Genomic DNA, 25,006 nt, shown 5'->3' on the forward strand with positions numbered 1-25,006 from the left:
TGATGAATTTAAAATAACCAACATAAGGAAAAGATTTCTTTTTTCGATTCTTTCTATTTACCACCTTATTCCTTTTTAATTGCTTTTCAATTCCTCAGACAGGGATTAAGCTTAGTCTATTTTATTAATTTGCAAATAGTGCTAATAAAAGGTTTGTTTGGTACTCAAATTGAAGATTGTGTATCATCTGGAATACAGAGATGCTTATCTGTGCTCTATTTCATCTGGATAAAAAAATGGTTACCTAAAATACTGAAACAAAAGTTCAATCCAGATGCTTACAATTTTTATATCAAATATGTGAAGCTTATAATTTCAAAAGATAAATGTCCTTATTACATACTTTATATAATTCAGTTTTCAGTGAACCAAAGGAGGCACAGAATTTTATAAAAATAACTCCATTTGTTGAAGAGTTAACTGCCAGGCTTAAAATAACTAGCTTCAGTTAAATTCTGATTTCCTCAGTCCCTAAGGATTGAGCTAGTTAACTAAATAAAACTGTATATATATTTTTATTTGGGATAATATTAAATGTTGGAAAATAATGTAACCTTTATAGATTTTTACACAAGTAGAATATTTCTACGAAAACCTTATGGACATATATTATGCAATAAATAGTCATCCCTTAAGGCAATGAAAGTGTATGTTTCGCTTCAGAAATGACATACACACACACACACACACACACACACACACACACACACACACTCACACAGCCCCTACAGGATCTCCAACACTTTAAATCAATTTATTTTTTAAATAAGATAGCTAGAAATGCCAGGAAACATATCTCCCTATGAATTATTCACCATAAACACAAAGGAAAAGTAACAAAATCAACTAAAATAATTCATCTCCCAAAAAACAATAAACCATTTAGCTTTAGCAGTTAACTTGGTTTTTACAAATCTTGTAAAATCTAATACTGCCTCAGTAGGTAAAAGGGAAAGCACAAGGAGCCCAGTACACAAATACAGCAAAGAAGTAACTATATAAGTAGTTTTTTAAATTAACAAAAGTATGTTTCCAAAAATGAAAAAAGTTTTCTACATCTATGTAACTGATGTAATTATAATGAATACTACTTAAGATTGAAATAACAATACAGGTAATTAGATTTCAAGTTCCTGGCATGCAACAGAGGTAGGGACAAACAGGATGAATGTTTCCATTCTCATAGGAACTCATTTCCTTATTTGAGTTTATACCACACTCTAACTTCTTTCAACAAGTCAAAAGTCTAAGTCAGATGTGTGCCTTCAAGTATCAGCATTATTAACTCGTTCTGTACTGGCCATCACAGGTATATAAAAAGGTGAAGGATAGTAAGACATCCAGAAAAGTTAGTGAAGAGCCAATAAAATCATCCAAGATATATACCAACATCTCTAGATTTCTAGATTAAGTTTACATATATATATCTTACCAAAAAAGAGGAAGTCACAGGAAGGTCAGACATATACTAAATCAAAAATCTGTGAGCTGTGAAGTACTTCACCAGAACTCTGCTGGGAGTCATTTTGGGATATATTGCAGTCATGCATCGTTTAATGACAGGGATACGTTCTGAGAAATGCATCATTAGGCGATTTTGTCATTGTGCAAACATCACAGAGTGTACTTACATGAACCTAGATGGTATAGCCTACTACATACCAAGGCTATATGGCATACAGCCTATCATACCTAGGCTACAAACTTGTATAGCATACCGCTGTAGTGGATATTCTAACACAGTGGTAACTATTTGCATATATAAATACATCTAAACATTGCTACAATGTTACAACACTTAGACATCACTAGGTGATATAAATTTTTCAGCTCCATTATAATCTTATGGACAATCATATACACAGTTCATTGCTGACAGAAACATTATGCAGCACATGACTACATATACCCACATATCTTACAATAAACCCAACAGGCTTTCTTACATGATAGTACCTACACTGCCCAAGGCAGTACCAGTCATATAGGCACAAACAGTAGGTACTGTTTGAATTGAATTTAATCTCTCATCCACAATTTATCAAATTGTTCTTAAATATATTGATAAATTCAGTCTGTACTACTTAGGCAGCAAGATATGTTATCTCCCCTATTATAAACGGCTTCTCTTTCAGGCTTCTCACTTGTGATATTATGATTTGACAAAATTATGTTCATCTTACCAGTGCCTTTGATGACAGTAGCAGGTCTGATAATACTATCCCAATAACAGCTACCCTTTACTAAGTATCTATTATGACTTTATGTGGAGTATCTTTATATAGAATATCTCTAATCCTCACCATAAATCTGTAGATATCATCTCCATTTTACAGAGGAAGAAACTCAGTCTGTATAAATCTATCGATCCAATGTTAACAGGTATTAAGTATAGAGTCAGGATTCATATCAGATCTGTCTGGCTCCAAATCCTGCACACAAGCCACTAATGCCACCCTATACTCACTCCTTCCAGATTGAAGTCTCTTCAACTGCTGGTTCTTTAAGGACCAACATGTTCTTGAGTTTCTACCACATGCAAGGAAGTCAATGTGAAGAGATACAAAGAAGTCCTGGACCCTCACAAGATCAATTTAAGCAAGTAGCTTTGTTAAAAGTGGTAGGATCACCATCAGCTAAGTAGAAAGAAAAGTCTTTATGAAGATGGGATGGATCTGAACTGGTGTTAAAGAATGTGGCTTGGCCTCTTAAAATCATCTTCCCTGGAAGTTCCCCAACTTAGGGGTTTTTCAGGATTGGTAACACATGGGTGTAATGATTTTATGTGAAGTTTAGAACAGAAAAGGATTTACATTTTGTTTCCAATACTTTTACCCAGTCCAGCTCTCTCTGAGTTTTTGGGTTAACAATCTTTGGCTAGGGTATCTTTAAAGAACCAATGCAATAATTTTCTTAGCAGTAAATGACAGCACATGTATGATGTTTTGGGTCCAGTGAAGGAGGAATATATGACTGCACCTTGCATTAATGAATCCTGGCACAGGGAGAGGCACTGCTTGGGCTCTAACTATTAAAGACTTCCATGTCACCAGTAAAAGAGTAAGGAAAAATAAGAGAATGAGAGTGAGAGATAAGGGTACATAACATTTCATCTCACCTAAAAGGGAATGAAAACTGCCACTGAAGCACATTCGGAGAGAATGGATAGGCTGAGTGAGCCAAACATTAGGTCTCACCTCAACCTCACATTCTGCCTACTCTCACTTTTGTGAGCTCCTTCTGCAGCTTATTCTTGATACCTTTTAAGATACTTACTGTCAATTGCAAATTTGTCAAATTTACTCTTTGTTTCATTTATACAAATATTTTAAGATCTTACACATAATTTCAATTCCACAGAGTTCACTTATGGTATTGTTCTCTCTAAAACTTTGAGTTCATTCCTATACTTTTCAGCATCAAGCTAATTTCCTAAATACATTAATAAAAAAAAAAATATTTAGCCCTTTGTTTGAGCAGGGTTTAAAGAGTCTTGCTTTCACAACAATGTTTTTTTAAGGGTTAAAATAATTAGGTTAACTAGTTCTGAATTATCTAGAAATCTACTGCTTCCTCAAGAATCAGGCAAGATTTGATTTTTCCCATGTTGACAGCCTTCTCCCTACTCATCCTCCACAAAGATTATTGATCCTATTTTCTTAAAAGGAAATTAAACTTCCCCAAGTCACAAGAATAAAAACTTCAGGTACATCTCTTGTTATTCAAATGAGAATGTGGTGAGTCAGGTCAAAAATAAGCATGCCAGAAGGACAGAAGAACAGGGAATAATTTTTTGAGCTACCACAGAGAAAGTAAACGTAATCAGCTGTGTTTTGCACATAAGGCATTCGACGTTTCCAAAAGAATCAGTTGCTGGGTTTGCCAAGATCTGGCCAAAAAGGTAAGCAGAACCACCTATTATAAAAACATTCCATTAAAACATTGCCTATAAGTATACAAAACTGTAAGGTATGATAAAAGTTTTGTCAGAAAATCTATTTGAAAGACTCCTTAACAGTAATAGCTAACACTTACCACATGCCTGGCACTACTGTAAACATTTTATAATACATTAACTCATTTATTTCACAGAGCTGTTGTGAAAATTAAGTATACATTTGATTATAGCCATTTTACAGATAAGAAAACTGAGTCAAGATTATTTAGTCTAGTAAGTAGAAGAGCTAATTCAAACCCAAAATGTTTATTATGATCACCTCTGGATGGTGGGATTTCAGATGAAATCCATACCTTCATTATGGAGAAGTATGTTTACTATATTTCTGACTATAGTAGAGTCTGAGGTCTGATTTTTTTTTCAATAAGAAAAAATATATAAGATAGGTAGGTAAAGTTAAAAGAAGTATTCCTAGGTTTCATTTGCTTACCAAAATAAAATTAAGAGTTGCACATCTGCCAAGGGTTGACAGAAATAGCTGATTCAGAAGCTTCTGAATAGAATACTAATTATTTATTCAGAAGCATACTTTTATGTAATTTATTAATAAACATATAAACCTTTGGTGATTTAAAATTCACGTTTAGTTTCAAAATTATTTATTTCTCAAAGTATAACACATTGCTTCAGAAAAAAATTCCTCTAAACGGTCATAGGAAAGAAGATACATGGCTTTTTCCCCCTTGGAATGAAGAACTAAGCCACTGCACTCTCATCTTCCACATACAAAGAATCAGTAAGAAATAATATAGCTATGTGAGAACCTGATCTAGGACTTGGAATGAAGTTTCTAGAAACCCATTATTCCATAATGTAACCAGCAGACCTATTTCACAGTACATTTACAACAGGCAATATACTTGGACTTTGAACTCTGCAGCAGCTGATTAAAAAAAAAGCCTACTCCTTCTCAGCTGTTTTGGCATAGTTTCATTAAGTTTAGCAAGCATCAAGCTCTCCGAATGCCATAAATAACTTTGCCTTGTAAGCTGGAATAACAGTACTAAAACTGCCCAGGTGTAAGGATGTCGTTTGAGCTAAGAATTTTTTAAAATATGATTTCTAGACTACCATTGTAGATACTATGGATCTAATGTTAAGATGAGAACTAGTAAGTTTTTTAACTCTTAAAATATATCATGGACAAGGTTAGTGAATCATTTAGCTTCAGAGTAAAACATTCACCCCTGGGGTGGTACTACTTTTCTGGAAGATTAATTTGACAATCATTTTCATCTTTAAATCTGCACAGCACAGAAAAAGAGCCAAAGTGAATATATAATATTCCCCATTAGATTTATAGAAAAATTCATGGCTGAATTACAGTTAAACATTAATTTTAGGTATTAGGTATCTTATTTAGATGTTACCCCAGAACACCAAAGAATAATGCTAGTATTTTACTATTTTTAATCAAACACTTCATATTTGAAGGCACATTATTTTACTCCATTCCTAAATCAAGCCCTAGATTTCATCTCTATCAAAGAGAAACTTACTAATTACCATCACTATTTCTAAAACCCTGTAGTTCTGAACATGTTTTTGAGTATATGACCGAAATAATTTTTAAAAAAACTTGGTATCATGATGTTAGATCAGTAAATTCAACTTGAAAACTAGACTCTACCAATTTGCTATGGTCTCAGTGTACCACATTCAGCCACTTCATTTTCAAACTTTACTTCTAACAATGTAATTCTTGGACCAACTATGAATCATTTGGCAATGTGGTCTAATTTGGGGCCCACTGACCCACATGTTTTAAGATTTCATCTAGAGATAATCATTGGAAGAGACTTACTAGTCCACTCACAGCCACTTCTTTTTCTTCCAAGTTAATTTCCCTTACACATGAATAAAATTAGAAAAGGTATATTAATATTAATCCCAATAATTTTACCAGAATCCCACATTCTATATAATTCTTTTGCAAATTCAGGATTCAAAAGACCACTCAGGGCCGGGTGCGGTGGCTCACGCCTGTAATCCTAGCTCTCTGGGAGGCCAAGGCGGGCGGATTGTTTGAGCTCAGGAGTTCGAAACCAGCCTGAGCAAGAGCGAGACCCCGTCTCTACTAAAAATAGAAAGAAATTAATTGGACAACTAAAAATATATAGCGAAATTAGCCGGGCATGGTGGCGCATGCCTGTAGTCCCAGCTACTTGGGAGGCTGAGGCAGGAGGATCGCTTGAGCCCAGGAGTTTGAGGTTGCTGTGAGCTAGGCTGATGCCATGGCACTCTAGCCCGGGCAAAAGACTCTGTCTCAAAAACAAAAAAAAAACAAAAGACCACTCAGATTGTTAAAACAAAAGCTTTTCTTTCTCATTTCTTTTCATTAACCAGAGGATCAAACTGAAGCTCTGCAATGTAACTTTTCCTCCCTTCAAATAAAGACTCAAAATACCAGATAAATATAGAAAATTTTCCCAAAAAACTTTGCCCAATAACCTATCAATTTAGAGATACAGACATGAAAAGAGGGAGTACCTCTGAGTGGAATTATGATAATGGTTTTTGGAATACCTGAGAAGTTCAAACTCTAATTTAATTGTTACCAAGATAGGTTACTCACTAGCTTTTAGTCAGTGTCTCCTTACCTAATTCCAAGTATAAGGATAATTTAAAAATTTATTTGCTTAAATACCTGTGTTCCCTAATAGATTCTCAAGAACAGGCACGTTGGCTTTTTCTTCTACACACTTCCAGACCCTAACAGAGTATTCAGCAAATAAATGGATAGCATTCAGTGAATACTTACTGAACAGAAGTGAAGCACTTGCTTCTAACAACAGCTACTTAAGTATGAGAACAAAAATGGTGAAATTAATTACTGGAGTGTTGGCCATAGCTGCCATAGATGGGTATAACTAGACCTAAAAGAGTGCCTCCAATGCTGCTATGGTAGCAATATAATGGTAGGTTTTTCAAAAGATGCTTCCTCCTTAGTAACAAAACTCCTAAATTTCCCAATCTTCTTCGCAGCTAGGTTTGGTCACGAAACTAAGCTATTGCCAATGAAATGTAAGTGGAAATCTTGCATAGGCCTTTCAAAAGGGCTACTTTAAGGAAGCATGACTCTACTCCCTACCCCATTTTCCCCCTTCCAAACAACTTTGGACATGATGGATGTGCTTCAGCAACTGTCCTGCATGCCAAGCTGACGTTGATAATAGAAGCCAAGCACTAGGATAGTGGAGCAGAAGATAGGAACCTGAGGTCCTGATGACATTAGCCCTGGATCACTTGCCTCCAGAATCTTTTATGTAACAGAGAAATAAATTTTTACCCAAGCCATGATTTTTAATTTTCTCTTATGGTTGCTGAACCTAACACTATTTGACAGTGTTTGAAATTTCAAAATGTATGTCTGAATTGGCAACTAAGTCAGTGGTTTTCATGTCCAAGAGGGTAAATGTATCATTGCCCCCAATACTTAAGATCATAAAATACATCAACTGCAATCAAACCCAAAAATGTGGGAAAAATGGTTTTGAAATTCAAAATTTTACTCTAATAAAAATATTTTACAAAAAGAGATGAAAAGTCATTGGAAATGGTATGGGCTTCCAGACTATAATAGCAACAATAAAGTTAATGGCGTTAAAGGCTAATTAGATTAATAAAATAGCAAAAAGGTGATTATTAAATTTTAAAAAAAGGCTGAAGCCAATCAATTTGGAGTCCAGAGACCTAGATTTTATTTTAATTCTAAGTAATTTCAGGAAAATAATTTCATATATCAGAGCCTCAGCTCACAATTAAAGGAGATTAATTAAATGATCTCTAAGGAACTTCCAGCTCTAAAATTCTCTACATACTATATTAACTTAAATGAAAAACCAAAAATGTATTAAATCCAAAATAATTCCTCAAATAAAAAAGCAATCAATGTCCTTCTCCAGATACAAAGCAATGGTATCTTCCAAATATCAGTTAAAAAATGTTGTCACCACCAACAATAACTTATTAGGATCTCTGTGCCTGCTATTCTGGCTACCTAGAATGTACTTTTCTCTAACTCTTCAACTAACTTTTATCTCTTTCAGATCTTAAGCTATATGTCCCTTCTTCAGTAAAGCCTGTCCTCACCCCTAAAATAGGTCCCACCTGCTATTTTCTTTCTTAATACACTTTTTAAAAACTTCGTAACACTACAATTTTTCACTTATAAAATTATTTATGTTCTTTATTCAATGTCTATCTCTCTCACTATGGTACAACCTCCAGAGGGAAGTGGCATATCTGTTTGGTCTTATTTTCACCATTTTATGCCCTGACACAAAATGTCTAACACATACATGGAGTTCATTTATGCTACTATTTAGTATTTGCTATATGAAAGAACAAGCAGATAAATAAATAAAGCAGGCATTAAAGAACTGCAGAGATCATATGTGGGAAATGTTTACCCACTTACCTCATTAAACACAGGATACATGACTGCATAAAGGGGCATAGAAACCATGGAAGTGGTCTCAGCTTCATTCTTCATCTCTTCCATTGTCATCCTCATTCAAAAGCCAACTACAGTAGAAAAAGCAGTGCTGAAATGGAGAAGAATCTTCATTCACTGCAGTGTTTTCTCTCTCTTTTTTTTTTTGTGATAGAAGAATAGGGCACCAAACACACACTGACCTGGTGAAGGGGGAAGAAAGAAGACAGATTTACTATTTTAAGGAGAAATGACAAATACCAATAATACACCTTTCCAAATCACAGAGTTCGTCTCTTATGAAAAGCTGATTTGTTAATGTATTTTACTTGTGAAACAACTCTGGTCAGGGAGACATCTATCTTTTCCTCACTCAGCAGACTCAAGAACTGCCCATTCCTACAACTAACCTCCCTGTTTAGGTACTCTTTACAAAGCAGTGATAAAGAATCCACTTAACTTCAACTCAGAGAGCTCTCTATGAAGCACCATGGAACAATAATGTATCCAATACCATCATATACAATCAGGAAAAAGTATCAATGCATAATTATAGCATTTATGTGTAATATAAAATTATACTCAGGAAATGTACAATGTGTAAGCATGTATAGGGAACCAAATTAAACAATTAAGAAAAAATAATTAAGGTATTTAACATTTTCATTAAAATATTTTTGCTACTTGTTCATTGATTTTTGTCACATGAAAATAACAATAATAACATATCGAGTGCCAAAGATTTAAGACAAATCTTAAAATTAGAAAAATTCTACCAAATATAATCCATTTGGGAAAATACATGCTACTTTTGCCACATACTTTTTGGTATTTAGAAGAACTCTGGGAATCTTTGTCCAAATCTGACACAAAAACTGAGAAAGAAGAAACATCCAGAGAAACTAGGAGTTTGGGATTAAAATCAAGAATTCAACAGTATAAGAGAGAAATTTTGCCTTGAGGAGTTGTGGTAATGTGTTACTTTTTAAAAGAAAGCAACTATTTATTTTCTTGCTAAGGCAAAAAAAACAAAACAACAACAAAAAAACCCTAACTGTAAAGTGAAAGAGTAATAGTAATGACATACCTATAATCTATTAAAGAAAAAAGCCATCAATTTTTACTAATTTCAACTACTTACAAAGCATTCTCATAGTATAAGACATTTTTCACATGCATTTAGTCCTCACAATAACGTACTTTACAGTAACTGTCATTTCAATTTTAGAGATGCAAAATTAGGCTCACAGATAGATGACAGATAACTAGCCCAAGATAACACTTGTAGAGCCAAAGACTTGCTCCTAAGGCTCTGAATACAGATCTGATACTCCTACATCACAAAACCAAGTTTGAAATGGAAATAAAGAACCCCACCTCACCTACTCAAGAAAGTGCCCAGAAGTTATTAATTTGCTGAACAAATGTATGTTTAGCACCCACTAAGTGCAAGATGCAGTTCCTAATCATTAAAATTATATCTGTGGCAGACTGTGGAAGACCTAAGCAGTTTGAAAGATATAATCTTCACTTAAAGGCCTGGAATGCTGCTTTAAAAAGCTACAATAATCTGTCCCATTTGAGAACTGCCTAGTATTCTACCATATTGACACCAATGAAAGGGAATACAACACCTACTCAAACTGTTTAGTTTCATTTCCAATTGTTCTAAACACGGATGAATTTTTCTTTTTGTGACCTGAAACCTGCTCCCTGACTTCACATCACAACAAGAAAAGGCCAATTCCTATTCCTAAATTTTATTCTACAAGAATAAAATTCTACAGGGAAAACCATTATCTGATCACGATTTATTTAAGTAGATTGCTTTGGTCATAACATGAAGAAGAGAATGGGGGAAAAGAAGCTGAAAGCAGGGTAAACTTAAAAGACCTAGTATATCTAGTAAGAGATAAATAAGATCTAAATAATAAGAGGAAATAGGTAAATACCAATTGTGGCCCTGCTATTCCTATTTAACTACTTAATGTCACTTAATGATCTACTTTTCCACTTGGAAATAAATTGGGAATGGTTTTTCATAATAAATAAACTTGGAACAAAGAAGACGGGCTGAAATGCAGTACTGCCAGTCAAAATGAAAAAGATGGAACGAAGCAAAAGGCATGATATCAATTAAAAAGCAGGTGAGAAATAGCAAAACAAAATCAACAGAACCTGAAGAGCTATCTCACTAGGTGACAAAAAAAAATCATCTATTTCATAAATGTTTTATTGATTACCTATAGATATGATACTAAATATACAGCAGTGAACAAGACAACAAGACAGTTTCTGACCCCATGGAATTTATTCTATAAAACAAAAGATGGAAAATGTACAATTGTGAAGAGCACACAAGGGAGAAGTCAGGCTGCTAAAATGTTACGTGAGAATTAAATGAGAGAACCAGCATCACAAAAAAAGAGTTTCAAAGAGAAAGTAGTCAAAAGTTTTAAATGCTATCGAGCATGGCTAATAACCTTTAAAAAATTACTTGATTTCTTGATGGGGTTAAGAGGTAGGTAATCTTCAAAGAGTACTGTACTTATTTATACACCAACGGTGGGAACTCTGTGCATGGGCTAAAAGAGTAAGCTGGTAAGAAAGGAATCTAAGTTTTCAAGAATCCCAGTTAAAAGGAAGGTGAAATGCTAATGAGGAGAGTAGGCTCAATGGAAACATTTTTATGTTTGACTCTTGCAAGCGCGTATGCATATCATCTCTTCGCAGATGTAAAGGCTGACAGAGGTAAAAGGATCAGGTTAGTGGCTAGAGTCACTTTCCCATTTCCTGCTGACATCTCCACCTACCTCCCCCAATAAACTTGCTCAAATACTTAATTTTTACCTGTAGTAAATGTTGGCATTGAGTTTTTTTTTTAAACTTGTGTTATAATAAATAGTCATGTCTCTAAAACAGTACTATCACCTCTTATTTGTCACCAAAAAGAACAGTATTTTAGCAACATTGTGGGCTAAACAATGGCTGGCCTACAGCATACACAACTACCTTTTAATATTGTTCCTAGAAAAATATTCCAAAGAACCAATTTACAATTGAACTTTTTAGAACACACATTCACAAGCTGGGGCCACTGAAGTTTTCCAATAAGGCTTTTAAAATATTCAATTATTCTGGCAATTTTAATTCAACTTCAAATTAAAATATGCCTCTGTCCTTCCTTTCCCGTGCTACTTCATTGAAACTGTTCAGTGGACAACTCTCTGCAACAAAAAAAGCTGCTACAGAAAGAGCAAGGGTCCGCTGGGCTGAACGAGGTCTGCAGCCCCCTCTGATAAGGTTCCTTCCTCTCAGTATGGGTGTGGTGAGGTTCTGGCAGCTGGACAGCACTTTAACAAAGTTTCAGCCATATAAGGGGTACTGGTTTTTGGCGTGAGTGCTGATCATGCACGTATAGACAATTGAATATCACTGACTACAAACCCCAAATCTAGAAACATCTTAAAAAGTGATCTCATCCACCCCCTAACTACAATAGAAACCAAAATCTAAAAATGGCATAGTGACTTGCCCATGGTCGATTTCTAGCTAAAAATAAAATAATAAAAATTTAATGTCAGTACGATGGCAACATAGCAAGAACTTTATGTCTCACATTTCAAATATGTTGCTTTGGGGGAAATTTTTTTCAGTTCAAAGTAAGCTTTGTATTTGAACTGTCAGCATCCACAGAATAAAAAAACAAGAACCAGAATTGTAGATAAGAACTTAGACAAAAGGCAAATCTTTAAACAAATTTTTCTTCAAAAACACCCTTTGTGATATGGAGCTACCGATACGAATACAGCAACTTTCTCAGTTATACTTTCCCCTTTATTTCCGTGGATATTGAAAATAACATTGATAATATCTAACGTAAGATAAATCAGCTTTAAATATCTACCTGAGTTTAGGACAATTATCACTTGTTTAGAGTGAGGAGGCAAAACACATTGGTTCTTGGCCCTTTCACTGTCAAACTCTTAGTCTTCCGAGTTTTTGCCCTGCATAACCAACTCGAGTCTGCTCATTTAAAGAGTTACACTTGGGTATATCTCAGGATTCAGAATCAGCATTTCCTGAAACAGCTTCACTTTACACCATCTGGGGCCTGAGATAACTCTAGAGCCAAAGCTATTTACTCTCAAATGAAAGGAGCGGGACAAACAGTCCTTGGTATTGGTGTATGCAGTTCTTCGTTAGAAAAAAGCTTCGTAAGAAAAATTCTGCACTTAAAATGTTTGTAAGCAGTCCCTTTTGTCTTGTTTTTCTCTATACTTAGGTCCAGTACTTAGCCCTCTCACCTGGCCCTAAATTCTTACAATTCCTATAATCTCCCTCTCTAAAAGGGAGAGGATTGATTGACTGATTTATGTTAAAATTCCAACAAAATATCCATGAACATTCAGTTAAGTGTGTTCATTCTAGCAGTGAGCAGAATCCATGTTTATGTTCCCATTTACAAGTGTATTTCTTTTTCCCGATAGAGATATTAGAGTCAGCATAGCAGGCATATAGCACTTAATTTTTGTTGAATGAACAAATTAATGAAAGAAGAGATGGGCAATTCATAAGTTGAAACCATCTTGCTAATACTTTTCAAATGCCAAGCCTAGCAAAATAAAAACAAACAGAAAAAGTTAATTAATTCTATTAATAAAGTCTGGATCCAATCATCTTTACCAGTTTTTACTTTCTTTTTTAGCTATCCCAGGCTCTTTCAACTACAGTAACTTAACAGATCTGATGGTTATATTTGCACATTCTAGTAAGGAAGTCCTCCCCAAGAGTTGGTTGACTGAGGGTTTCAAATAACTGACAACTCCTTCCTTTCTCTCAATAATATAGCATCAAGAATCAGACCCATCAGGCTCCTAGAAAAACTGGATTTATCCAAAGACTATAAAGAGATCATAGTCTGGCCATTTCACACAGCTGGGAAGGCTGGCATTTGCTATTATAACCTACATACCTTTCAGGGCCTTCTCATGCCAAAATGTTATAGTCACCTCCAATAAGAGACCAAAGATTTAGAAGAGAAAGCTAGGAAAAAGGGAGGTAGAAGAACAGAGGAAGTTTTGTGATCCTACTTGGACCAAAATAAACTTGAAGACTTCAGGATATACCTACATTTCTTTCCTTCTCCTGCAAATTATATTTTTTATAATTTAAGGTCCTTCATTCTAGTTTTCTTTTTTAATAAAGTTATGTGGAACTTAAATCTCCCTGAACATACACTACTAGTATTTATAGGATTTCATATTTAGGGTCACCTAGAAACAGTCTCTTATTAATAAGTATAATATATAATACTTTGCCACTGTATTATTTATTTATATGTTTTCTAGGTTTTTTCAAAATATCAACTAATAATATGTGCAGAGAGATACAGGGAAAAAAACATAAGAATTAAGATCTGAAAACATAAGCTCAAATTCTGGTCCTGTCATTTATAAACCATTTTGTCTTCAAGCAAGTCACCTTACCTTTTTATGCTTTAGTTTCTTCTTTAAGATGGACAACTGAGCTGCATACTTAAAAGAGATGTAGTTGAAATAAAAGATAAAGTAATGTCTAAGCCAAACGACAAAGCCTCTATATTAAATGACTTTAAGTTACTAAGCATTGTGTTTTTGCACTTTTAAATAACTATCCAAAGAAAGTACACATTCCATAAGGAATTCTCACTTCACTGGAAAGTCTAACCTACTCAATGAAATTTGGAAAGTCACCCTGACACCCCCTGTTAAGCCACATTTTTCACATAATTGATACAACTAACTGGGTTCAAGGATTCCAGCTACTTAAAAAAAAATAAGATACAAAAAATATTATCTTCAAATATCTGTAAATATGACCAACAAAACATGTTTGCTGAGCTATTAAGAAGTAACAGAGGTTCTAACTAAAACAACATCTACGAGTTAAAATGTCTTTGAAATCAGATAAAATGGACAAATTAGAACACAATGCCCCATGATGGAAAAATGCTTAAATGTGAAAGTGCCCTAAATTTAACTCCGTTCAGTTTACCATTCACGGTTAATTCCAGTATGTCTGTTACAGAGAGGTATTCCTTAACTGATGAACAGGCTTTGGCACTAAACATATGCTTATAAATTAGTCATTTCAAACGTACAACTTATTTTTCTGTAGAGGATTAAGGTTCTAAGAAAGACTTCAAAATCCATAATGTTACCTAAAGAAAATAGGAATAGGAGTGTTTCAATTATACCTAGCAACATTTAAGAGCACTGTTACTAGAGAGGTGAGTATATTCTTCTCATCTATGAAATGGGAATAATAAAATCATCTCTTAAGGCTGTTGTGAAGATTAAATGTCATTCTTACAGATAAAGCATTTAAAACAGTGCATGGCACACAGTAATTATTTAATATTAGCTATTATGATTAAGTACAGAAAGTCTAATCTAGATGACAAGATCAGATCTCTCTAGAATGTCAGGCCTCCTCCACAACCTCCAGCCAGGGGAATCAAAGGCTCTTCCAAGCCAGATAAATGGATTAGGGTTAGGGAAGATACCTTCCATATCTTCCAGTGATTTTAAGTCTTCAAGAGAGCAGAACTCTTTTTTTTTCCAAATAAAATCTTTTATCAAACCCTATATATGAGAGAGAAAACACACTAAACTGCTCATTCATCTGGTAAATGCAACTAGAGTTTATCAGCCCCTCCCACTCATGGGAGCTCTTAAACATCTCCCCTCCACAATTTGAAAATCACCGCTCTAGAACAATCACTACACAAGCATTATGAACAACAAAGGTGAGTGGCCCTAATAATAAGGTTAAGAGCTAGCAAAAGGTATTTGGACCCAGAATTTTTCTTAACTAAGTTCCAGATCTCAATCTCTCTTGTCGCACATGCTAAGAAACTCAGTGTTAAAATTCTAAAATTTTAAAGCAAAACCAACCATTATATATTATCTAGTCCAATCTCCCAATTTCACAACCTAGAAATAAAGTCCACAGAAATTCACATTAAGAAATAAAACAGAATGGTGACAGTTATTTTAACCAAATATGGTACTAGGCTATTATATTATAGCCTACTGTACTGGTCATGTTAGTCTGCCAAACTGAACTATAATACTTCTAGATTAACCTGCCCTATTCTTTGCGTTATCCATGGTCCACTCAGCATACAACCAAGAACCCTAGACTCCATTTAGAAATGTCTGGAGACTGAAGCAAGAATGTGGCTCTGATTCAATGGTTACTCTAGGGTACTCAGCAGCAGTGCTTTGTGGATCTTCAATTTGGTGCTACTGAGACTCACCCTAAAAGTTAACTGCATCATGTCCAGGGTATGCACTTACATATTATGGGGAGTACTGTTTCTTAATACAGAAATCTATAAAATAAACAAGAAGTACATAAGTTTTTCTACACACAGATAGACAGTATAAAACAGGAGGAGATCAGAAACAGAATGACCTGAGCTTCAATTTTTGCTCAGCTAAGTGGTACCATTTAAGTTATTTAATCTCTTTCTAAACTCAGTGAGAACTTACTGGAAATATTAATTGAAGTACTCACTTTATCAGGTTAAGAATACTAAATGCATATAAAAGACTTAATACCAAGTAAGCATTGTTTAACACCCAATAAGCATTCAATTAACAATATCATTGATATCTTACCAAAAATTCTATGACCCTGACATAGAACAGGGCATCACGGCCGCAAGTAGGGTGAAGCAAAGCAGATGCGAGCAGATGCCTCGAGTACAGTAGGCACCTCTCTTGCCTCACTCTAGTTCTGCCCCTGCATAGCATACACAGTGATAGTCTAATACAGACAGCACAGTGTCATAAAGGCCATTTACATAGTATATTTGCAAAATCTTTACTCCCCATTTGTCAAAATGAAAGCATAAATAAATAATTTAGGCCACTAGAAGAAAGTTACATATATAATCCAAAGCAAATTACTAGATTTTGGAATACATAATTTGATCATCAGATGCATTTTAAAACTTTTTGCCAAGTCAATGTTAAAATTACTCTTTATTCTCTTAATGTACATAGGTCATCTTAACAAAGCAAGCTGTGGCCCATAAGCAGGCTGGGTAGCAGAATGAAATCAAGATGAGATCAAAGAACTTCTCAAGTTAATTCAAACCAGGGGTAATCTATACAGGATAATCAAAAGTTGACAATAGCATCAAAGAGCTCGTTACCTCTGAGTTAGCTGATGGGAAATGGGAACAACAAGGAAATAGCACCAACTGGCTTCTGATATATTTCAAAACAACTGGTTTACGGAGAAAAAAACACATCTCTTTAGTTGTGACAATCCTCACACAATTCTTTATTTCCTATTCCAATGTCTAAATTTTTGTTAAATCATGGTCTGAACAAATTTAAATAAAAACACCTGTTAGAAGACAGGAACCAAATTTGTCCCCTTGAATACATTTATTTATCTTTTGCCCATAAAGTTCTCAATCTAGTTCTCAATCTAGTGAGAATCTAAAGTTCTCAATCAATTAAAGTTCTCAATCTCAATCTCAATCAGTAATAATAATTCCTAGTTGAACAGTCATTTAGTGTTTAACTGAGGTACATGCCCTTTTATTTTCCTTTTTATTAGTATTTGTGATCTCTTGTTTTAATTTCTTCAACACAGTATTAAAGCTTTCCTTTCAAGTCCCTTAGAAATTCAACTAAACTTAAGCCCTCAGAATGTTCTTATATTTTCTCTGTTTAAAAGTACAATTTAAGGAATTTGTACTACCCTGGGTCCTGTCTATGTATCACTTATAATCTTAGATATCTACTATTTAATTTAATGACTTCTAATGGCCTAAGATCCTCTACCATATGCAATGTACTTGGTCTTTACAAAATGTCTTTGCATCAAAACACAGCCACAAGGCACTCAAATGTTGATAAAATTATTAAGGACACTCCCCCACTCCAAGAAATAGCCTCTGGCTTATTTGTTTAATAGTATGTGTTAATGAAGCCAAGGTTCTATCTGGATGAGGGCGTTTAACTTCACCTTTAGCTTCCAACTGATCTGAAATACAAATGCTGTTAGTCATAAGAAGAAATGAGGGCAAGAATGGTATCTGCTTATACTGTATTAAAGTTCCTATTGTAACCTTCACTTTGCAAAAGTGTAATTCACTTTTTAAGGAAAGAGACAAAGTAGAATCTCTTGGAAATCTCTCAAGTTTTGACAATATTGCATAAATGCCAATTTTAATATGGATAAAGGTACATACATACAAAGCATGTGCATTTCTGAATAAAAGACTACAGCACTATTCAAAATTCCTTACAACAATCTGAACCAGTATAGGGAGCAGTTGCCGTCTAGGGGCCAGGTCTGACTAACATTCCCAACTGGCTTTAGCTGTAGTAACCTTACATAAGTCTGAGAGGGCAGCAGGGGTGTAACATTTTAGGGTTTTGTCATTTCTTAACTGCAATCTCAGATTCCAGTTTATCCTGAAGTAATCTAGGATGGCTGAACAAGGCAGGAAAACCCATTTCAGTGCCCAGGACCAGACGGAAACTTAGAGAAACTATCATTTTTCTCCCCTCCTATCACCTCAGACCCCAAATTATCAAATGAATTGATACATGTGGAAGTACTTAATATATTAGAAAGGCTAAATGTCCATACAATGATCTTTCCAAACCCTTCCCCTTCTATCTACCAAAGCATAAACTCCCTAAAGAGAGGTTTTATCCATTTCTCTATCACAGTACTCTGTATAGTAAGTCTGAGTCAGCAACAGTGTTAGAGATGTGGAGATGAAAAGGTATAGTCTATACCCTTAAGGGGGTGCAGTCTTTCAGGGAAGAGAAACAGTAAAGAAATACAGTGATATGTCAGGCCGCCACTTTGCATAATATTCCAGGGAGATCTGCACCATGATATGCATACACATACCCTATGAAAGTTCCACATTTTTTTTTGAAGAAAATGAAAGAGAAAAATAACTACTGAAATATGTAGGTGATCATAATTCCATCCCACATGCATAAGCCTCAGAATGTGAGAGGTAAGAGACATGGATCTGCTATTCCCTCCACCAACGGACTTAAGAGCCCCCGTGCCTCTCACAATTAGTTCACCACATTGACTATGACTCTTGCACTATAATATACATATTTCTTTTCCAACACAGTCTCTGAATAACTTTTCAAATACTACAGTGGACTCAAAGGAAAAGTAATCTATTCCAATGCTAGAGAAAACCTGGCTGTGTTGAAGTTGTTAGTGTCCAATGTGTTAAATTCTAAACAGATTTTTTTAAGACTAAGTTTAAAAATTCAGTAATTTATGCCTGCCACCTGACCTTAGCATCTAAGATACAACTTCTCTGTAATTGGAACTCATAATGCTAACTGCCCTCCAATGGAGTCCAATCACTAACATTTTTACTGCAATGATCAAAAACACAGTCTCTTGAGTCAGCCAGACTGGACTGAAAACCTAATTTCAAGAAATTACTGATCCTGCAGCCTTGGCTGGGCAAGTTCCTTAACCTGTCCATACTTTACTATCCTCATTTATAAATTGGGCATAATAGTGCCTCTACCTCAAAGGGTTATGGTAAGGATTATATGAGATTATGCAAAATGCTTAGCGTGATGCCTGGCACTTAGTTACTGCTCAATAAATGTTGGCTATCATATTAGATTCCAGCTCATTCCAAAGTAGGTTTAAGACAATTTCACACATGATATATACTCAGTAAGTGAATGAACCAAAAGATCATTATTATGCAATTTAGATTTACCTCTGTTAACTTATTTCTAAAGGACTGACCTGAGTATACAATAGTGCCTACCATTTAACATGTCCCATTCCACTGCTATTACCCAACAACTCATAAGCTTGTCAGTAAAATCCTTTTTCACTTTTTTTTTCTTTTACCCTACAGGCAACACTTGATTCTAGGCAACTGTAGAAGAATGAGACTGAACAGGTTCACGTCATTTTGGGTGATTAAAAAAATGATTACATATACAAAAAATATAAGGATGATCTTGAAAAATAAGATTGGACTATTATAATACATTCAAGATAGATTTAAATTTTGTAGCTTAAATGAGAAAACTGAAATTTCCATCTTCATAAAGATGAAATAAACCACCAAACCACACTGTTTACCTTTCAGCAAATAAATCATTTCTAATTGCTGTAATAAAGTTGCTTTCATTTTTTACACTATGTGTATGTGTGTGTACATATATCCCTAAAGTATAAGCCTCAAAGACTGAAACTTACTTTACCATTTTAAATGCGGTAATACACAGAATCAATTACACTATTTAACTTCTAAATCACTTTTATACTTTCTATTACAGAGAAAAATTATTTATCATAGAATTGGCTTAAAATTCTTAGTAACATTACTATCATAATGACCTTAATAGTCCAACAACATATAAGAAGCAATACTTCAATTTTATCCTTCACATACTTGTTATGTCAGATAGATATGAAAATTTTATCCAAGATTCAAATAACATCAAGACTGGCTTTTTAAAAAACAAGTTTAGGAATCAGTAAAGACTTGTATTTAAGAAAAACTAGGAGCATTATCAAATTTTAAAGCCAAATATCTGCAATCACTTTTTGATAGTATCTTGTGGGAGAGTGAATTGGTATAACCATGAAGGCATAAAGGCTACAGCAACTCAAAGCTGTTGAATTTATTCTATGCCATTACTGTGGTACCACAGAAGATTGCAGAAAGACTGCAGAATTTGTTTTCAAGACCAAAACCTAACACAATGTATCCCTGAAACTGAGTTTTAAATTTAGCTCATTTTAAAAATGATCTTTTTATGCTTTTAAGTATCTAGGTTTAAAGCAAATAACATCCACTTAAATATTAGAAAAATTTTCTTTTTTTTTTTTTTCGAGACATAGTCTTGCTCTGTTGCCCAGGCTAGAGTGCCATGGCATCAGCTTAGCTCACGGCAACCTCGAACTCCTGGGCTCAGGCAATCCTCCTGCCTCAGCCTCCCAAGTAGCTGGGACTACAGGCACACACCACCATGCTCAACTAATTTTTTCTATTTTTAGTGGAGATGGGGTCTGATTCTTGCTCAGGCTGGTCTCGAACTCCTGACCTCAAGCAATCCTCCTGCCTCAGCCTTTCAGAGTGCTGGGATTACAGGCATAAGCCACTGTGCCTGGCCTAGGAAAATTTTCAAGAAGCCCAAAATATCAATTTCTTTGAAATAAGACCTACTCAATTTTACAAAGTCACCTTGTCTAAAGCAAGCAATATTAAAGGTAAAATTCATAGGAAGATCCCATGGTTAAAAACAAACAAAGCGAAAAAAGAAAAAAAAAAGGAAAAGCATGAAGACGGATCCAGATTCCAATTTTGGCTGGAGCATCTACCCCCTGGAAACTCTAGCAATTTCATTACATTTCTTTGAATTAAAAAGTAAATTAACTTAATTCCTTGGTGTCCTCAGCTTTAAAACAGTGTTAATACTACCTAAACGATATAATAGTTTTGAGGACAAAATGAGATAACATTAGAGAAGCATAGAGTCCATTAAAAGTTAGTTTCTTCCATGTCTATATTTTGCTAGAATCAATGTAGCTTGCAAAAAGCACAACAGTGATAAGGTCTCTAAAATACTGTTATACAGTAATTTTGCTGTAAATGATATTGACTCCTTTGTCATTTCCATATAGAAAACTACTTAATCCTGATTTTTGGGACACCTCAGAAGAAAGAACAAACATCTTTCTACAATTTACATTAAACTTCTGCCACTAACTCCTTTGTATCTAACCTAAATTGCCTAAGCTTTATAGTTCATTTGAAAGTTCCTATAAACTTCAATCCTCCATGAGAGTGGGAAGCATATCTGTTTTATTCATTTCTGTATTTCTGTCCTAGCAAAGTGCTGGAGGCACTGTGCATGAATGTACTCATTCATTCATTCATTCATTCAGAAAATATTTATTGAACATTTACTTTGTACCAGGTACTGTGTAAGTACTGTGGTAAGACACAAGACAAATGGGAGGACCCTGCTCAGGTAGCTTATAGTCTAGCAAGGCAGACAAACATTTATCAAATAAAATACTGAATTAAGTAAGCTCCTATTATAATGATGCCACAAAGCAGTACAGAGTATAGTGAAGATACACTATACTCCACTATACACTATCTCCACTATAGTGGAGATCTACTCTGATTTGGGGAAGGAGAGCAAGGTTCCCTGAGGAATGACATTTAAACTGAGACATGAAAATTGACTAGGAAGTGTCCGTATTTGGGAAGGGGAAGAAGGAACAGTCCAGGCAGGGAGAAGGAACATGTAAAGGCCCCCAAGTCAGGAAGGAGATTATGTATGTAATAACTGAAAGAAAAGTACAATAAATGAGGAAGGCTGGGGATGAGGATGGAGAGCTGGATAGGAGTACAGGAGATAAACTATCAATAGTAAACAGTAAGAGAATAATAGTATTTGAATATTTAAATCAAAATTAAGTGTTTTTCTCACATGAATAATCTAAGGGAACTAAGTCTATATTACACAATATTAAAGATCTGCAGTCAGAGGATGTGGATTATACCTTAGTCCCACTAGTCACTACTTGCATGACCTCGGACATGTCATTTAATCAATCTGAGCCTTTTCATTCTCTTTGTAAATAGGTACCCAGTTATCCTAGCTACTGAGACTACAATGATAAATAATATATAGCTCCTGTTCTTACAGACCTTACATCCTTGAAAGAAAGAGAGAGATGTATATGGAAGTCATCCTAAGTCCTTTAAGAGATGATATCCAAAAGCTGACACAGGCTCCTGCAAAAAGCCCAATATGAGAACAAATGTGGACACCGGTGAGCTACAAACTACTATAAAAATGCAAGTGTATACATTGCTCTGTGAACTCTTAATTATCCATGTGCAAAGATCCAAAATGACCACAGTACTCCAGCATGTGACTGAAAGGCAATAAATACAAGACACCTTACTCTGCATTCCAACATGGGTGAGATATCAAAACTATAACTGACCTCAGAGATAACGAGAAGTTAGTGGTAGAACTGAACCAAGGACAAAAATTAATATACAATGAATAAGTGCATTATATTAATTTTATTTATTTCCAAATTTTCCTCTTAGTTCAAAATCTCTTCCCATAACCACATAGCTACATGAAAAAAGTTGGAAGAACTCATTTCACACCTCCCCCAACAAAAGGCAAATGCCTACATTGCCATCTTAGAAAACGCATTAACATCTTGCTTTACCATCACTGACTCATGTTCACTTTATGGTCTACTTCAACTACCACACCCTTCTAATCTAGCACAAAGCCAGTTATCCCCACATATTTTCCATTTCTTTAGTTGGTTCTTCCTTGTCTGTGAACTCTGTCACTTACGGTGCTATATTATTCCTGATTTTACTTCATTCTACAGTATCATACTTCTTGTATTTTAAAAGTCATTTCCAGACCATCTTAACTTCAGTCACAGGGGAACAAAATACCTCTGATCCTAGAAAGTGTTTCTGCATTCAAAAGTTAAACACATTGTTGATGATAACTGCAGAGTACATTCAAAATTCAGCATATTTTGATGGTCAACATACGTAACAGTAAACCATGATTACCTGCTGACTATAAGTATCCTTTATGGATATAAACTTATCATGAAAAAATCCTGACATCAATGAACATATTTCCCCAATTCTATTAAAAACCTATCCAATAATAATATTCATGAGCTATATTAACCATAATAATTATACAGTATAAGACTGGAATAAGCACAGTGCTTTCTGCTCAATGTAAAATAGAAGCTTTTTCACTTTTTAATGTAAAATAAGAATGAATTACAAGTCACAGATGATGCAAAGAAAAACAAAATATGCAAGAGATTGATTTTATCATTCACACACTCGAATACACAAATACCCCTTGGAGTCAAGAAAATGAGGTCAAGAGTAAACGAAAATCTCAAACAAAAAGTAAAATGTTACCTCCAAGAAATGCAATGTATCTTCTTTGCTAGTAATGAACCCACCAAACTCTCCTTAATGCTACATTATTTGAAAAAAGTGTAAAGTTCTGTGAAAAATTTCACATTTTTCACAATTCCACTGTTCTCAGTTTTACAAAATGAGAGTAAAAACAGTCCTAAGGTAGAAAGGTAAAGGGGTATTCTTTTAACTGTAAAGATGGGATATACTGTTTAACTTATGTTCTTCTATCTCATTACCTACTCTTAAAAATGACCTGTGGGAGTAAAATCTACCATTTAATATATCCCTAATAAAAGGAAAAATCATGTAAGTTTAAACTGACCCTTTCTTTTTATTTTTCCAAAAGGTTAGAGAGAGTCCTTCCTTTATTGAGGAATTTCATCCCAGCTCAAAAAAACAACTCTTCATCTCACAAATGGCTTCTCAGAAATACTACATAAAATACCATTACTTGCAACTTCCTTCACCCTCTTCAGAAAACACAACCAACCCTACTCTTTCTTGTTGGGGCGGCAGTTCTAGTTCAGAAGTTGGACTCGAACTGGACTAGATTCAGATCTGTCCCTATTTGTGTGACCTTGGGCACATCATATATTCCCTCAGTTTCCTCATCAGCATCCCAATATGAAAGCGCTTTAAAAACAGTAAAGGAGTAAACATATCTTAGGTACTACACCTAAGAGGGTCAAGCCTTTCTGCTTAAGGCAAAATTACCTCCTTAGAGGGGCCACATCATTACACTGGAAGGGGATCCGTAAACCTCAGCCAACATTTGAGTCTTCCTTCTCCAGTGTTCGTCTTCTCTCAGAGGGCATAACCTGAGTCACCCCAAAAGCAGCCTCCCAAGCAACCCTACCTTCTCCACTCCGTCCCTATCTTACTTATAAAGCAGAGGGAAAACAGCAGCCTCACCTCTCTCTCCCAAGCCACACCTTCAGAAGACCCCACCCCAGGCACATCCGCCCTCTTCCTTCTCTGTGGGCACCAGAGGCCAACCTCGCTCTTCCCCTCCCGCCTCCACCTAGAGGACACTTCCTGGAGGCGTTCAGGCCCAAGCCAGGCAGGCGGCATTTACAAACCCGCTTTACGCCACTCGCGTAAGGTAACCTCGCTTACGCCCATAGGGCCCCGCTCCCAGCCCCGTCGGCTCCGCCTGCCTAAACCAAGCCCGAGTGCTTCAGCCACGGCCCCTGGGTGACCCCAGACCTCTTTTGCTCTGCGCGGAGCTACGTGGACTGCAGCAAAACAGCTACACCTTACCGGCAACTGAGGCACTGACTTCACTTCCCACCTTTGGAGCCCTCTTCAACTCCGGATCAATTCACTCCGGCGACGCCGGAAGGACCTGAGAGGAACCAGGCGTTGTCCGGAATCCTGCCCAGCCGGAGTCGCGCAGGGGCCTATGGGGACTCGTAGTTCCACTCGCCGGCGTTGTTGGCGAATTCTGCATGCGCAGGACTACACTTCCCGGCAGGCTGTACGGGAGAGCCTGAGGCCATGGGTGGGGGCACCCCTAGCCAATAGTAGCAGAGTTCCCTGCCTTTGAGGGAGGAGGTGAGATGAAGAGAGAGGGTGCTTGGAAAGGAGAGGAAGG

The 25,006-nt window shown here is 35.6% G+C and overlaps 1 protein-coding gene across 1 annotated transcript in view; it reads right to left on the reverse strand.

The window, feature by feature from the left end:
- The window catches only part of PDCD10 (programmed cell death 10), a 61,311-nt gene extending 36,520 nt beyond the window's left edge, over nt 1-24,791 (reverse strand). Inside the window, 3 exon segments of the mRNA XM_012640160.1 lie at nt 3,273-3,304; nt 8,371-8,596; nt 24,673-24,791. Coding sequence (XP_012495614.1) covers nt 3,273-3,304; nt 8,371-8,474 — 136 coding nt within the window. The 5' untranslated portion in view covers nt 8,475-8,596; nt 24,673-24,791.
- Between the last annotated feature and the right edge of the window lie 215 nt (nt 24,792-25,006).

This window comes from Propithecus coquereli, unplaced genomic scaffold, assembly GCF_000956105.1.
Source record: "Propithecus coquereli isolate 6110/MARCELLA unplaced genomic scaffold, Pcoq_1.0 Scaffold15, whole genome shotgun sequence".
NCBI lineage: Eukaryota > Metazoa > Chordata > Mammalia > Primates > Indriidae > Propithecus > Propithecus coquereli.